The sequence below is a fragment of the Myotis brandtii genome, unplaced genomic scaffold (genome assembly GCF_000412655.1).
Source record: "Myotis brandtii unplaced genomic scaffold, ASM41265v1 scaffold923, whole genome shotgun sequence".
NCBI classification, from domain to species: domain Eukaryota; kingdom Metazoa; phylum Chordata; class Mammalia; order Chiroptera; family Vespertilionidae; genus Myotis; species Myotis brandtii.
This window is the reverse complement of record NW_005371804.1, coordinates 746,398-762,632: the sequence shown is the minus strand read 5'-3', so window position 1 is coordinate 762,632 and position 16,235 is coordinate 746,398. Positions and strand designations below refer to the sequence as shown.

The window sequence follows — 16,235 nt, the reverse complement described above, 5'->3', positions numbered from 1 at the left end:
TTTTTTTCATCCATATGCCCTTTATTTCCTTTACTTTTTAAAATATACTGATATATTGGGAGAAAATTTATAACAGGTATTTTAATTCCAATGTCTGTTAGTTCTGTCATCTGTCATTTCTGTGTCTGTTTCTATTGAATGAATTGAATCTTGACATCAGTGCATTATTTTCCTGCTTGTGTCCAATATCTTATTGGATGCCAGGTATTGTATATGTTAGATTATTTATTATTGAATTTGTTGTTTTTAATTAACTAGTATTTGTTGTGCAGTTAAGTTACTTGGGATCAATTTAAACCCTCTGGGATCCATTCTGGGATTCCCGTTAGGTGTTTTGAACACGTTGGGCCTCACTATTGTGGCGATACCCTTTTGAGAGTTCCATCTGATACCTTATATATTAGTTCTTTATACTTTGTCTGGCGGAGCATGAACTAGTCTCTCCCATATGAGAGCTCAGGGATTTTCCACCTGCTCCTTTATGGTGTCCCCTATCCAGCATTGGTAGTTCTCTCCCACATGTGCAAATATCATCAAAGGGCACCTTCTTCAGATCTCTGGAGCTCCCTCTCTATGCAGCTTCCTTCTCTCTGCTCCGTAGATCTAGTGGCCTTGGCTTCCCCAAGCCTCACAGTTTATCTACTCAACTAAGAAATCCCACCAAGTTCTATTAGGTTTCCTTCTTTTAGGATGACGTGGAAGTAGCTGGGCATTAGTAGGCCCCACCTCATGTGTTTCCTTCTTTCATGGCTCACTGCTCCGTATTGCCTGAATGTTTAAACACAGGAGGATAAATCCGGCTCCTTTGTTGTTGTTTTTATTGTTTTATTATGGACAAAGGCAGAATTTCATATTTCTCAGTTCTCTGTCATTGTGAAGTTTTATCAAATTCTTATTAAGGAGGACAGTCGCATCATTGCTTCAATGCTGAAGAATAGATATAATTATTGAAAAATATTAGCATTAAATGCACAATTGCTACATTTCTATAATCTGATTTGGAATTATTTTATAATATTTTGGAATGCTTTCTAAGTTATTATTAGACTATCCATTTATCTGCTTTCAGATTATTTGATCAGGATGACTCTAAATTTCAAGGCATTTATTCAAATACAAAAAATATTTTGGAGTCTTAGAATCAGCTAAGGATTATGCTTTCTAGTTAATGTTTGCCTAAGGCTAAGTTCTATTTCTTTTCATTTTGGAAGACCTTTATCAAAGAAGTTTATTTTATTAAGCATATCTATTTGCATATTCCGATAAAATCAAGAAAAGTCCTAAATGGCATTTCCCTTCAAAATGAATATACCCTATTTGCAAATCTAATGGTCTTAGTTCTCCTGTTTTCTGATCTCTCTGAAGCAATTGACACTTTTGAAAACCGCCAGTTGATGTCCCCAAATGCCATCCTTTTGCTTTAAGGCATCGTTCTCTCTAGGATTGGAGCTACTAAATTTTTTCTTTATCTTTATGATGCTTCTTTCTTTTCCCATTCCTTTAAAATATGTAATTTTTACATTGAAGTATAAAATATATCCATAAAGTGTGCAACTAAATATATCACAGTGTAAAACTCAAATGAATTCTCATCAGCTGAACACATCACTGTACCCAGCACCCAGAACAAGAAAATGAATACAGCTAGCTAGCAGCCTGAATGCCCCCTCATGCCCTTTCCATTTTCTGTGTCCCCCTCCCCAATGGGTAGCCATTATCTTGACTCTTAGCATCATAGACTAGTTATTCCTATTTTTATGCTTGATATAAATGAAGTAATACAGTATGTATTCTTACTGTGTTTGATTTCCTTCAACATTATGGTTGTGGGATGCATAATATGGTTGTGTAGATTGTTCATTTTTATTGTTATATAGTGATCTGATGTGCAAATATATCACAATATATTTTTATATTTTATTATTGTTGGATATTTGAGTGATTTTCACTTTGGGGCTCTTACAAATAGTACTGCTATGAATGTACCAATGTGTCTTTTTCTGTGAGCTCATGTTGGATGAAGACCTGGGAGTTGAACTGTTGAGTCAGAGGGAATGCATCTTTTCAGGTTTTATAGCTACTGATGAACAGTTTCCCACAATGATTATCAATTTACATTCCCACCAGCAACTTATGAGGTTCCTGTTGCTCTACTAGCATATCCTTGAGACACTCAGTATATTCTCTCTTCCATTTGAGTCATTGAAATGGGTGTGTAGTGGTAACTCCTTGTGCTTTTAATGTGCATTTCCCTGATGGCAGTGACATTGAGTGCTTTTCCATGTGCTTATTGATCACTTAAATATTGGCCTTTGGAAAGTGACTGCCCAAGTCTTTTGCCCATTTTTTATTAGAATATCTTTTTTTCTTATTGACTTGCAGGAGTTCATTATGTTTTTGGGGTGCAATCATTGGCCAAATATTTTTTGCTTGACTTTTACCTATTTATTGTCCCCGAGAATCCACCTCTGGGCTTTGTGTCTCCTTGTTCTTTACTTTCTTCCTGGTATATTTCACCCAGTGATGGCCTTCAGCTTCCCTTATGTTCAGCCTCTCTCTGGGGTCTTGGACCCCTATTCCCGACTTCTTAGTGGGAGACCCAAGAACAGTGTCCCCTTAACCTGAGTACAACTGGCGTTGCTGTTTCCTCTGCCCAGTCAGCTCTACCTGTATGTTCTCTGTTTTTATTCATGGTGTAGCTGTGTAGTCAGGTATACAAGCTATTAAATTAGGATCATAATGGTTTTTTCCTTGTCCTCGCTCTCATCACTTTTATATCCCTGACCACAAATTCTGGTGGGATCATAGCAGACATAGCTATATAGTTAGGCTTCCTCCCTCCTTCACATCATCAGTGCCCAGAGGGTCTAGGCCAGCCGCAGCAGCCTATCTGACTTCCTCCCTGTAGTCTTCACTCCTCATGTGCCCAGTAGTTCCTTTGTAAAACTACAATCTGGGAAATTGCTTGTTCTGTCTCAAAACGTTCATTGCCTCCCTATTTTTAAAAATAACTTTATTGAGACAGAATTTATGTTCAACAAAATTCACTCATTTGAACAATTCATTGGTTTTTAGTAAATTTTCAGGTATATACATTCTTCACCACAGTTGAGTTCAGACCATTTTAATCATCTCAAAAGGAATCTTTTCATACTTTACTTATCCTTCCCCTGCCCTCTCACCCTCATCTCTAGCCCTAAGTAAACCAGGCATCCACTTTCCATCTCCGTATGGTTTCCTCTTGTGGAAATTTTATATGGATGTGATCATATAGGATGTATTTTTTATGATTAACTTTCTTTTGGCTTAGCAGAAGGTTATCAAGGGTCAGTCATATTTAACGCATGTATCAGTATTTCATTTCTCTTTTGCTGAGCAACATCCCATTGTGTGGATATACCAGATTTTGTTTATCCATTTTTCATTTGATGGATAAACTTGGATCGTGTGCACATTTGGTGATTATAAAGTTCTTGTGTGGACACACATTCTTTTCTCTGAGGTATATACCTATGCATGGGACTCCCCGCTGCCTGCAGAATAAAGCACCTGCTTTTTGCATGAGATTTGACACCCTTATGATCTAGACTTGACAATGAGCGTGTGAAATGTAAGCTCCGTGGCTGTTCGTGTGTCCCAGGCCTTGGCCCAGTGCCCGGTAATTAGTAGTTGCTGAGTAATGACGCATGGAATAAATGAGCGCGTGTAAGAACCTCAAGCTCCCTCTCCCAACATGTGCATCACTGTTAGATCTGCCCTGAGGTCCCTGTGATCCAGTATCTTCTCACTTCTCTCCTTCCTGGGACAACTCCGTGTCCTAACATATTTTTTTTCTAAAATATATTTTATTGATTTTTTGCAGAGAGGAAGGGAGAGGGATAGAGAGTTAGAAACATCAATGAGAGAGAAACATCAATCAGCTGCCTCTTGCACACCCCCTACTGGGGATGTGCCCGCAACCAAGGTACATGCCCTTGACCAGAATCGAACCTGGGACCCTTCAGTCCGCAGGCCGATGCTCTATCCACTGAGTCAAACTGGTTAGGGCCGTGTGCTAACATTTTTATGCCCTCTGCCTAGAATCTACTTCCCCTCTGACCTCTGGAAAGCTTTCCTCCTCGTCCCCAGATTGGGTTAGTGTCTGTCACTTAGGCTCCCATACCATGTGGAGAATAATTCTGTATCAATACACAGCCAACGAATCATCATCGATCTTTTGCCAGCCATGGCCCCCCTGCGACCAGACATTCCTTGAGAGCAGTGCCATGACTCATGCACAGTTGCGTTACTGGGACTTGCACGGGGCCCAGTACGTGCCAAGTGCCCAGTAGAGACTGTCGCACGAATGAATGATCGTGTCCTGGCTTCCTGTACCCTCTCCGCCTCGTCTCTTCTGTGCACCATATTTGAATTTTAAAGAAAGCAATATTGACTTGTTTCTCCTTTCAGCGTAACATTCTTCTTCCTGTTGTCACTGGAGCTTTGGTTGTGCCATCTGTTGTAATGATATAAAATACGGAGAGCTCTGCCAACAGCCTCATCCTCCAGCCCCTCCTCCGCGTCCCAGTGTCCACAGCCCAGGAGGGTAGACCTGAGTCAGACAGCGGGTCATGCCAGTGTTTCCGTTGGCTGTCTCTCGTGAAACGGCAGTTACGCTAAGGAACGTCCACACACACATAACTCACATCCAGATCGCCTGTGCACTTCCTGGGGGGAGCAAATGTGACTGTATTTAAAGTGTGCGTGGCACTCCGTACAACGAAGTGCTATTATTTAAGCAGATGGATGGTCCCTTAGATGGAAGAAACAAAAGCTGTTGGGATACAGTTTGATTTTTGTGTGATTTTTTCTTTCTTTTTTTTTTTTTTGCCTGTGGCCAAATGATGTGTATCTTAGAGAATGAGTTTATGTTCCATTATTAAACCCAATGGTGTGAAATAGAAAGAATAACATGAAATACCTTTAAAAAATGTCAGGAGAAGTGATGGTAATCCCCAGAGGTTAATTATCTTTTTAACTATTAGGATTAAACATTTATTTTGCATTTTTCTCATCATAGTCATTTAAGTACTTTCACAAGCTGGCTCTTGGAATGTGGTTTACAATAGGAAACATTTAATTTTGGAAATCTACATTTAATTTTGGAAATATGTCTTATATACATTCACATTTTTCAAGTCTCTTTATTCTTAACAGGGCTACTTTTAAAAGTATATCTATATCTATATATCTATATCTATATATTTATTGATTTCACAAAGTAAGGGAGAGAGAGAAACAATAATGGTGAGAGATAATCACTGATCAGCTGCCTCCTGCACGCCCCACACAGGGGACAGAGCCTGCCACCTGAGCTTGTGACCTGACCGGGAATCATGGGAGCCTGTGACCTGACCGGGAATCATGTGACTTATGACCTCCTGGTTCATAAGTCGACGCTCAGCCACATGTGCCCTGGCCGGGCAACAGGACTACTTTTATGATATAAAAGAATAAATTCAAATATATTCAGTTGACAGAAGAGTAATGTGGGAGGGAAAAGAAAAAGAATCTGGGTGGAATTAATTAGCCCTGAGGAGTGACAGTTATCTTGTTCCTAACAGTGTGTTTGGGGTGATGTCAGTTTCCTAGAAAACTCACATAAAATCGCAACCATGCTTCCGATCTGAACCAACCTCTTAATTAGTAATTTTCATATTCTGCTTTGTGGAGCATTGCTAAAAACGTTAGTTATCGTTGGAAGAGGAAGCTATCAGTTACTGCTTGTGGAACACCCTGTCTTCTCTTTGAGTAAGTCTACTACTACTTTTATAAAGTGCATTTTTCTCCACCATCTTTGGACAAATGGTGGCCCCTCTGCTTCCCCAGCTCTGAGTCAGCCCTGGCCTCAGGAGGCAAACTCCCGGTCAGTGCAGGAGAGAGACGAGGAGAAAGCCGGGGGGTGTTCAGGTAAGACACCGTATCCGGAGGATTCTAAAGCTCATGCACTCTGCTTCCCCCAAGATTTGGCTTTGCAGAACAAGGCAGCCATATCATGAAATGAAATCTTCATCAGAAAGATGATTTTTTAACGTCTTAGTCCTGAATTCTGGGTCAAGCGATAACCCCTCTGAATCTGCAAATTATCTTCCGGAGGGAGGAGCCCACACTCCGCTGGCAGAACTGTTCACGGAGTAAATGCAAGGACACCTCTAGCCTCCCAGCACTGCCCGCTCCGCCATCGGTGCTCAGTCAACGTTATCCCCATGGCTCCCAGTGAGGTGAATTCCAAGCCTCTAGGGCCCCTTTGGCGTCCTGTGAAGATGTGATTGGGTGTGCACTCGTTTTTAGAAAATCATAAAAACACAGATGTCTGTGAAATAGGTCTTTGTGGCATTTATAAATATTCTGTTTAATTTGGGGGTCCTCGATGTTGAGTTTTTTTTCTTCACATAAATGACACTCCGTAGCTACGTGTTGCTGAGTGCAATGCGCGTGCTCAGTAAATAAGTTAAAAAGCCAAATGTGTGTGAACAGGTTTGCAGACACTTGGTTTACAGCAATTAAAACAGAAACCACTTACATAACCAAGATCAGGAAAATAGTCTGGGAAACCATGTTACATAAAATGTGCATCCACTAATATTTACTTGTGAAGTGCATCTAGGAAGATGAAATTATGTATATGAAATGCTGTTAAGAGAATGAAGCAGTCTATAACAATTGCATATTTTATGTATGCACATTATGGCATAGTATAATTATATAAGCAAGAAATGTAGTATAATTATAGAGGTAAGAAATGCAGATGGACCAGAAGAGGAAATACAAAAATTTAAACAAAAACTGCCATAAGTTGATGGAATTAAAGGATGTCTTTGTCAAAGTTCTCTTTATTATGGCAATATAGTTTCAATTTAAAAATGCATTGTTGATGGGATACTATTTTCAGAAAACCAGTTTTGCTTTTTAAAATGCTTTGCATATGATCTTCAATTTTAATTTAAAAAATGGTGACTAATTTCATTCAAAATTAGCCCTCAGCATAACTACCCACCAGCATGATCTGATCCTAGCACCTGGATCTGGTCACGCCTTCACTTAGCTTCTCCTTACTTAGCACGTGATTGGATGTTGGATTCTCTGCCCAGGTAACAGTGTCAGCAGATCAGTGCATTGTTCTCATGGGGCGTATGTTCCAGAGGGACATACAAAATGAATACAAAATGCATAATGTCAATTCCGAGAGTGGTCTGTGCGATGAAGATAGATCAGGGCACAGGGCGTGGAGCTGAAGAGTAAACTTCAAAGTTAAGACCCTGGGAAACTTCTGTTTGTGTAAAAATATGAAAGGAGGATGGACCTTACTTTTTTAAAAAATAAATGTTTATTGATTTCAGAGAGGATGGGTGAGGGAGAGAGAGATAGAAACATCAATGATGAGAGAGAATCATTGATTGGCTGCCTCCTGCACCCTCCACACTGGGATCAAACCCTCAACCGTGGCATATGCCATGATGGGGAATCAAACCGTGACCTCCTAGTTCATAGGTCAACGCTCAACCTCTGAGCCACATCAGCTGGGATGGAGCTTCCTTTTCAGTACAGCCTCTCTGTCTGTAGTAGGTTGGGCAATTTTGAATTATTTAGTTTTAGTCGAACCCTGCAATTATGTGTCAAAATACCCCTCCCCCCCCCTCCGGGCCAGGCTGACTGAAAGTCAGGTTCCGAAGGAGCGTTAACTGACCGATTCTTGTGCTGTTGTCTTCCAGTTTTCAGTGAGGACCTCCACTCCAGCCTCTACTTTGTCAATGCATCTGTGCAAGAGGTAGTGTTCGCGAGCACCACGGGGACGCTGGTGCCCTGCCCGGCTGCAGGCATCCCTCCTGTGTCTCTCAGATGGTACCTGGCGACGGGCGAGGAGATCTACGATGTCCCCGGGATCCGCCACGTCCACCCCAACGGCACTCTCCAAATTTTCCCCTTCCCTCCTTCGAGCTTTAGTACCTTAATCCATGACAATACTTACTATTGCACAGCTGAGAATCCTTCAGGGAAAATTAGAAGTCAGGATGTCCACATCAAGGCTGGTGAGTAGAGCTGATTCCTTCTTGCCTTCGGGGGTGGGGGCCGGTGGCAAACATTCCCAGCCATCAGCTGGGGGTCGGTGAACACCCTGTCACCAGTCCCTCCTCTGAGCGTGTCTCTAGCCTGGATTTCCGGGTGCCTGACATTGTTGGGGGAAAACGTGGAAATGGTTGGTTCTCATCCTCAGTGAAACAAATATGCAGATGCTTGTAAATAATCCCCTTTCGGCTTTTTCTTGCTGAGGTGTTTTTATTTTCATTCCACATTTTTTACCATTTGAACGACATGCCAAAAAAAGTTCCGTGAATTTGTAAACTCTTACGACTTTGTCCTTGTAAATCCTTGAACACTGGGAAATTGGGGGAATCCAGCCTGTCACTGTGAAGGCCAAGTTCTTCAGCGGAAGAGCTGAGGAGAAGATGAAGGGTGTCGGTGGGGCCTGCGTCCTGGAAGCTACATGGAGGGAAGTTCATTAAAATGTCCAAGTACAAAAAAAAAAGTTTACAATGCAATGCTCGGGTCAATTTGAATGTATTCACTCAGCAAATACTTTCTTGATCTTCTGTTATGGTTCTGGCACTTTGCTGGGTGCACGGAGTAGATGTGAGAAAGGAAATGGTATCTACTCTCATGGAACTCTCGTCCTAATGGGGGAGTCAGACATGGACAAAGAAAGAAAGCTGGGTCAACACTGACAATGGAAGGGGCCTCTGTTCCAGGCACTGTGATATTAGCTGGGGATGTTGTGAAAAACTCAGGAGAGAAAACAAAAACAAAAACACCGTCAGCTGAGAACCAGCGAACCTATCAATTGGAAACTGCTGGTGCCTTCTTTCAGATGCCAGAGCAGGGGTGGGCAAACTTTTTGACTCGAGGGCCACAATGGGTTCTTAAACTGGACTGGAGGGCCGGAACAAAAGCATGGATGGAGTGTTTGTGTGAACTAATATAAATTCAAAGTAAACATCATTACATAAAAGGGTATGGTCTTTTTTTTTTTTTTTAGTTTTATTCATTTCAAACGGGCCGGATCCGGCCCGCGGGCCGTAGTTTGCCCATGGCTGTGCCAGAGCCTCTCTTGCCGGGTTTCAGAGTGTCTTACATGCTGGAACCAAAAGCTGGACTCAGTGACATTAAGTTGGTAAGGTCTAAACCAGTGATGGCGAACCTATGACACACGAACTCATTTTTTTGGTTGATTTTTCTTTGTTAAATGGCATTTAAATATATAAAATAAATATCAAAAATATAAATCTTTGTTTTACTATGGTTGCAAATATCAAAAAATTTCTATATGTGACAGGGCACCAGAGTTAAGTTAGGGTTTTTCAAAATGCTGACACGCCGAGCTCAAAAGGTTCGCCATCACTGGTCTAAACCATACCCCAAATTTATTGCATTTTTGACTAATGGATATTCTGACTCACAGTTCCAGTGCCTCAAACCCAGTGTGCTTGCTTTCTGTCCCCCTCTTTGCCCCTTTCCTCCCCACACTCCGTCCCAGAGGTGGGCAGTGGAGGGAGCAGGGAGGAGACAGAGAAAAGAAGGCCAGGGACTGAGCTGGAATAAAACCATTGCAATGATGAGCACTGTAAGTGAAGCAGACTCCGTCTCACATTCTTGCATTTAATGTGAAATAAAAAAGGCGCTGTTAACATTTTTTTACTGTGTCACGTGTTACTGGAATGTTGTCAATGAATAAACATTGGTTTATTGAATTGGTTTGTTCCTTTTAACATCATAATGTGTGTGTTTCTAAAATTGCCATCGCTGCAAGTCAACTCAGGAATATGGCCTCTGATTCGCAGACTTTAAAAGTTATCCATCCAGGACACAGTGTGTCATTCTAACGATTTAACAAAACCCTGAAAAACAAACACACAGCTAGACTCCAGTTAGCAAACAGCGTTTTAATGGGTTTTTTTTAAGCCTAGCCTTTCAAATACTGGGAGACAACTCAACGTAATGGCAGGGCAAAGCGAACGTGACTTTGACTGTTGTCTTCTGCCCCGGGGAGCAGGGCAGCGGCGTGGGCATCCTCTGCAGTAGGTGAGGAGGCCTCACCTGAAGACATCACAACAGGAGCCACTTCCCAGTGCCCTCGCGTGGTCTCCTGGACATAAGCACCCAGCGTCAGACTGCCTCCCGTCCCACCAGCCATCATTTCCCAGCTGCGTTTTGATTTCCATGACAAGCTCCTGAACTCCAAGACTTGCACAGAAATGCACTTAAGAAAGGAAGATTGGCTTTCACCAAGAGAGATGAAAAACTGATGTCCCGAATAAATACAATAAGCACGTGAAATTCGCGTAGAGACCTCCAAATCAGACGCCAGGGGACTTGGGTAATGCCTTCTACCTGGAAGGCTGAAAAAAACTCAGTGTGTCATAAAAAACATATTCCTAGGCTACAAAGACAAACTTACAGAAAAACCTGGGACTTCAAACAGCTATGCTTGTATGTGTGAATCTGCTATTTCTGCCTCGAGTTTCCGGTCAGATAAAGGAACTACATGCTTACTGCGGCTTTAACTGCTGTTTTCTGAGTTTGTCTAGAACTGGTTGCTTCTGCAGGGCAGAGGGACTGGGGGAGGGGTGGGGATGCCATCGCCTGGCCTGGCACCTGTGCCACCTTCCACGTAGTTACGCAGTTGCTGTCCACGTGCTGGTTTTCCTGACGCCGGGAGCCCAGCACCCACACCGCTGCTGTGTCCGTTCGGACTTACACGACGGACAGTCACATTGCCCCAAAGAAATGTCTCTTCTCCTTTAATTTACTTCTTATGAGCACATCCTGGTTGTGATAATTTTTAGATTGCTTAGTGGATGCTTGAAAGGCTGGTTTCCCCATTTTTGTGTCGATGCCGGTGCAGAGCTGGGCAGGAGGGCAGCGGGGGGCTGTCTGATGCCCAGTGCCAACTGTCCTGCAGGTTTGTGTAGAATGAGCACTCACTCCTGGGGCACCCCCAGTGCAGCAGGTCTTCTGAAGCTCCCTTGGCATTGGCACAGGGGTTTCCCTGGAAGAACCCATTGGGTAAAATGGCTTCAGACCCTCTCCTGTGGCGGTACAGAACATTCGTATTCTTACTAGTTTACAGCAAGTTGACCCATCCTGTCTCATTAACCAGCAATCTTAGTTTTCCTGTAAAATAAAACACGTTCTGGCCTCTTTGTCCTAAGGACCGGAACGAGTAGGCCACTTGCCCTGGTCTGTCCCTTGCGTGTGCTGTACTCACTGCTTAGAGAATCATCTGCTGTGTGACCAGGGGCAAGTCCAACCCTCACCATGTCTTTCCCTTAGTGAGCTGTGGTGAAGGGCATTTGGCTGGACTTCTGGTTACGGCCAAGATGGAAGAGCAAGGGCTGCATTTTCTCTTCTTTCTGTAGCAGCAACCACCACACACAGACAAAATATACCCAGCGCCAGCTTTCCAGCCTGGCCACCCCAGGGTGCAGGGGAGTGATCCTGGAGAAACTGGAATAAAGCAGCTGAGCCCTATGATTGCCCCAATTTATCAGATGCAGGACACAAAAACCCGCAGATGAATCTTTTTTAAAAATATATTTTTATTGATTTCAGAGAGGAAGGGAGAGGGAGAGAGAGAGAGAAACATCAGTGAGAGAGAATCATTGATTGGCTGACTTCTGCACGGCCCCTGGGGTTTGAGCCTGCAACCTGGGCATGTGCCCTTGACTGGAATCGAACCTGGGACCCTTCAGTCTCTCCACTGGGCCAAATAGGCTAGGGCTGAATCTTTTTTAAAAAAATTCTCATCCAGGGACATGTTTATTGAATTTTAGAAAGAGGAAGGGGGAGAGAGAAACATTGATATGAGAGAGAACATTTTGATTAGTTGCCTCCCATACATATCCTTACCAGGCATCAAACCCACAACCTGACTGGGAATCAAACCTGCAACCTTTTAGTGGATGGGGTGATGCTCCAACCAGCTGAGCCACCTGGCCAGGGCACCTGCACATGAATTTTTATAACAGCTTTTTTCATAATTACTAAAAATTGCAAGCAACAAAGATGCCCTCTTGTATGTGAATGGATAATGACGAAGACTCCATCCTTGAGTAAATTTCTGTCAGGCTCCTCTGAGCCCTCTTCTCAACTAGTTTGACCTTCTGTGTCTATTCTCCCTGAGCCCAGTTTCAGCATGAGTCCTGCGAAGTCATTCCCCACCTCTGATATTTGCTATTTGATCACTGTTAACATCTGATCGAGCTCCTCCTCTCACCTGTGATGTGTAAGTGTTCAGCCCACATTTAACAAGACTCCCCTACCCTTGATGTCTCCTCTTAGTAATTTTCCACCCACTGACCCCCTTGCTTTGTGGTTGGCTCTCTATGTTCACTTGTTCTCGCTGTACATACAGTTGAGCAAAATTTATCTCCCAATTGAAATAATCATGGCTCCTATTGCAAAATTCTTAAAGTGTCTTTCTTTACATTTTAACAAGAATATGAATATTTCTTAACAATAAACTGGTATATCCATCCAAACAATGGGATATTACTCATTGATAGAAATAAACTATCAAGCCATGAAGAGACATAGAGGAACCTTAAATGCATGTTACTAAGTGAAAGAAGCCAATCTGAGAAGGCTACATACTGTATAAATCCAAAGGTATGACATTCTGGAAAAGGCAAAACTATGGCAAGGTAGAAAGATCAGTGGTCGCCAAGGGTTGTGGGGCAAATAGGACATTTATGGGATAGCTAAATTATTCCAGATGATGCCTTAGCGATGAATACATGACATTATTCATAGTCCTGTCTAACAGCGTGAACCTTAATGTAAACTATGGACTTCAGCTGATAAGAATGTATAAATATTCATTTATTAATTATAAAAATGTATCACACTAATTGAGATGCTTATAATGAGATCTGTAGGGGTGGTGAGGAAGAGCGTATGGGAACTCTTTGTACTTTCTGTGAAATTTTCTGTAAACCTAAAACTGATTGGGAAAAAAAATGTTTATTCCAAAAACTTGAAAAATACGTCAAATAAGCTTACTATACAAATAGACTCCCCAAAGAAATGGATGATAAAACAAAAAAGAAGTTAAAATACTGGCCAAAATGTTCCAAATTTGAGGAAAACTATAAACCAACAGATCCCATGGGCCTAGGAAACCTAAGCATAAACTACATGAAGAAAAACACACCAGGGTGCATCATAAGACATTGCTTGGGACCAATGAGAAAGAGAGGACGTTAAAAACAGCCAGAGAAAGGGACCCATCACACATAGAGGAACAAAGGGAAAGATGACGACAGACTCCGTCAGAATCAGTGTGAGAACACGGTGAGGCTGCACCTCTGAAGTCCTGGAAGAAAAGGGTCTGTGAATCCAGAAATCTGCACGCAGGAATCTTGCAAAAATAAAGGTGAAATACAGGCGTTCGGCACACAAAATCTGAAAGACTTGCACTACTAGACATCTTTAGAAAAAATGTCCTGCAATCAGAAGAAATGATACCTGATGGAGGATAGTCAAAGAAGAATAATGAAAAAAGTAACTACATGGGTAAATAAACCCCATTTTAAATTTAAAATCCTTAAAAAAATAATTGAACAAAATAATAGCAGTGTCTTGTGGGGATTGTAACATATGTACAAATAAAATTAAGGCCTGGAGTAGACAGAGAAGTACAATGTTTTAGGGTTCTCTTATTCTATAGGAAGTAGTATAGATCACCTGAATATAAATGATGGTGTTACAGATGGATACCACAAAAAGCAACCCCTGAAATAACCAAACAGCGAGTTATGGCTAGCTAACCAACAAAGTAGAAACAATAGACTCATTAAAAAAACAATCCAAAACAAAGAAGAAAAGAAGAGAAAAAAGGAAGCGAAAACAAGGTGGCATTATTTACCTCTGCCCAAGAGGACAGTTCCCTTTTGAAACTCTTCCTATGTTTGTTGATATGCCATTTTTTTGAAATTAATTTCATGCTAGTTTTCTTGCCACATATTTTCCAATAAATGACTACAATTTTAAGAGATCTGGGTATCTTAGAAAGTCAAAGATTTAGAAAATCCAGACCGTGAAGATCTTCCTGCACCAGCACCTTTGTTTCAAATTGGAGGACAATGAAGCACTCAGGAAGTAAGCCCTTCCCATGTTTCCAGAGCTGGCATGAGGGATAACGTGTGTGAGACACATGGGTGTCTCCTTGCCCTGGACACAGAGGTCTTCCACGGACATGGCGTGGATTTGTGTAGCTGTACCCAAGCCTGTCCTGAGTGCTTTAACCATCATATCAGGTCATTACAACCATCCCTTGTGGTAGATGTTTTCATCTAAATCCCTAGTATATAGCCGGCAAGAGTGGTAGGGCTCAAGTTTGAACCCAGATGCTTCATTCATGGAAGTCCCTTTGAGCACTTTCTGGGATAGTCCTATTGCTGTGGGTTCGGGCAGGCTCCCTCAGCATCCTTTCCTACATGATGGACAGCAGGATCACTGTTTCCCAAACTGCTTTGCAACTGTCATTAAAATGTCATTCATGAAGAGTCTTTTAATTGTTGTGTAGTTTTCAAGCATTTCCAGGAGAGGTTGCCTTTCTTGGATTTTAAAATTCTCTTTATAGTCTGAAATGTTTTTCTTGGTCCTCAGAGGACACGGAGAGCTGTTTTCTATCATCATGACTCCACTTAGAAGCTACTTCCCACACTGAACTGCCTCTGGGGGAGATGAACTCTGTTTAGGTGTACCCTTGCCCTTTCGTATTTGGGGAGCTTATTGTTAATGAATGAAAGTCCTTAAGACGTGAAATGTAGATTGTTTAAAATTTCCCCCCATAAATCTCTCTGATGCAGTTCCTATCCATGAGATACAGTGTATACATCTAGATGAGATGCTCTCAGAAGGAGGTCGCCTCTGTGTTACCCGGTCCCCTTCCTGTCTTGCAGTTTTACGGGAGCCCTATACAGTCCGTGTGGAGGACCAGAAAACCATGAGAGGCAATGTCGCGGTCTTCAAGTGCATTATCCCCTCCTCGGTGGAGGCGTACATCACCGTCGTCTCATGGGAGAAAGACACTGTTTCACTCATCTCAGGTAGGCTCCGCGCCTCCAGGCGAGCGCGTCAGGCTCACCTTCTCACAGGGTGTTTCACACATCGAGTCGGGCCTCTTCCTATGCGTTCATCGTAGTCGAGAACTAGTGTCCTTAAGATGGATGCTATTTCATGAGTAAATGCGGCATCAACGTTTCATCTTGGTTTACGTGGCTCGAATCAGATATTCTTCAGTGATTGAATGGATCAAAATTAGTTACTTACACGATACGCTATAGCTGGTGTTTTACTTTTATAAGGAAATTGTGTTTTTATTTATGCAGCTGGAAATAGGGAGGTAGGATTATCGTGTCTGTGAGAGGCCTTGGTGGTACATTGAGGACGGATAGTCTGAAACTGGAAACTAGAAAATGAAGCTCTGATTTTCTGCCGTTTTGACCCTTTCGGAGGTCTTTGAGTGATGAGGTGTCTCTGGCCTCGTTCTTGAAGATTCTAGCTAGAATATCTATTCAGCACTGAAATATGTCTATTTGTATATAAGTAATTTCTTGGCTTATTTTGGTGTCCACCAATGAGACAATGGAAATCTGGCTTCTAAGAAGGAGGGGTACTTCTTCCATGGCGGCTTTTGAGTTGAGTCCTTGCTCCTTACAACTTACCTGGAAAGGCCATGTGGGCACGAGCCTCAGTTTCCTGGCTTGCACATGGTTGGATGATGACTGTTGGCTGCTTTTGGCAAACAGCTGTGTTGGGCACTGAATGTGGTACAATGGGTTATAAACAATTGCTTTCCTTTATGTCATGGATGTGTATGCACGTTCGCGCACATGCGTTTGAATGTAATCCTTGAATACTGTCAACATTTTGACAATTTACAGAGAGAAGAAATTGGAACTAAACTCTCATGGTGACAAAGCATTTCTGTTTATCAGCTTATTGGCCTGGTAGACAATATAGGTTACTATTTAAGAACAATGAAAAAAATCATCAAACCATTAAAAAGTCCAAATCAAAAATTAAATCTTGGGCCTTTAAAGTATATCACAGTAAACTAGGATGTAATAGATGTTTCAGCATTTCCTAATATCATCTTTACAGTGAATTTGAAGTCCCTCACACTTTATTGAACA

General features: G+C 42.1%; 1 protein-coding gene across 1 annotated transcript in view; it reads left to right on the top strand.

Moving 5' to 3' along the window:
• Window positions 1–16,235, top strand: part of DSCAM (Down syndrome cell adhesion molecule) — a 474,915-nt gene that overhangs the window by 81,763 nt on the left and 376,917 nt on the right. The window contains exons 2-3 of the mRNA XM_014532929.1: window positions 7,752–8,069; window positions 15,000–15,146. Of these exons, the coding sequence (XP_014388415.1) occupies window positions 7,752–8,069; window positions 15,000–15,146 (465 nt within the window). The remainder of the gene's footprint in view (window positions 1–7,751; window positions 8,070–14,999; window positions 15,147–16,235) is intronic.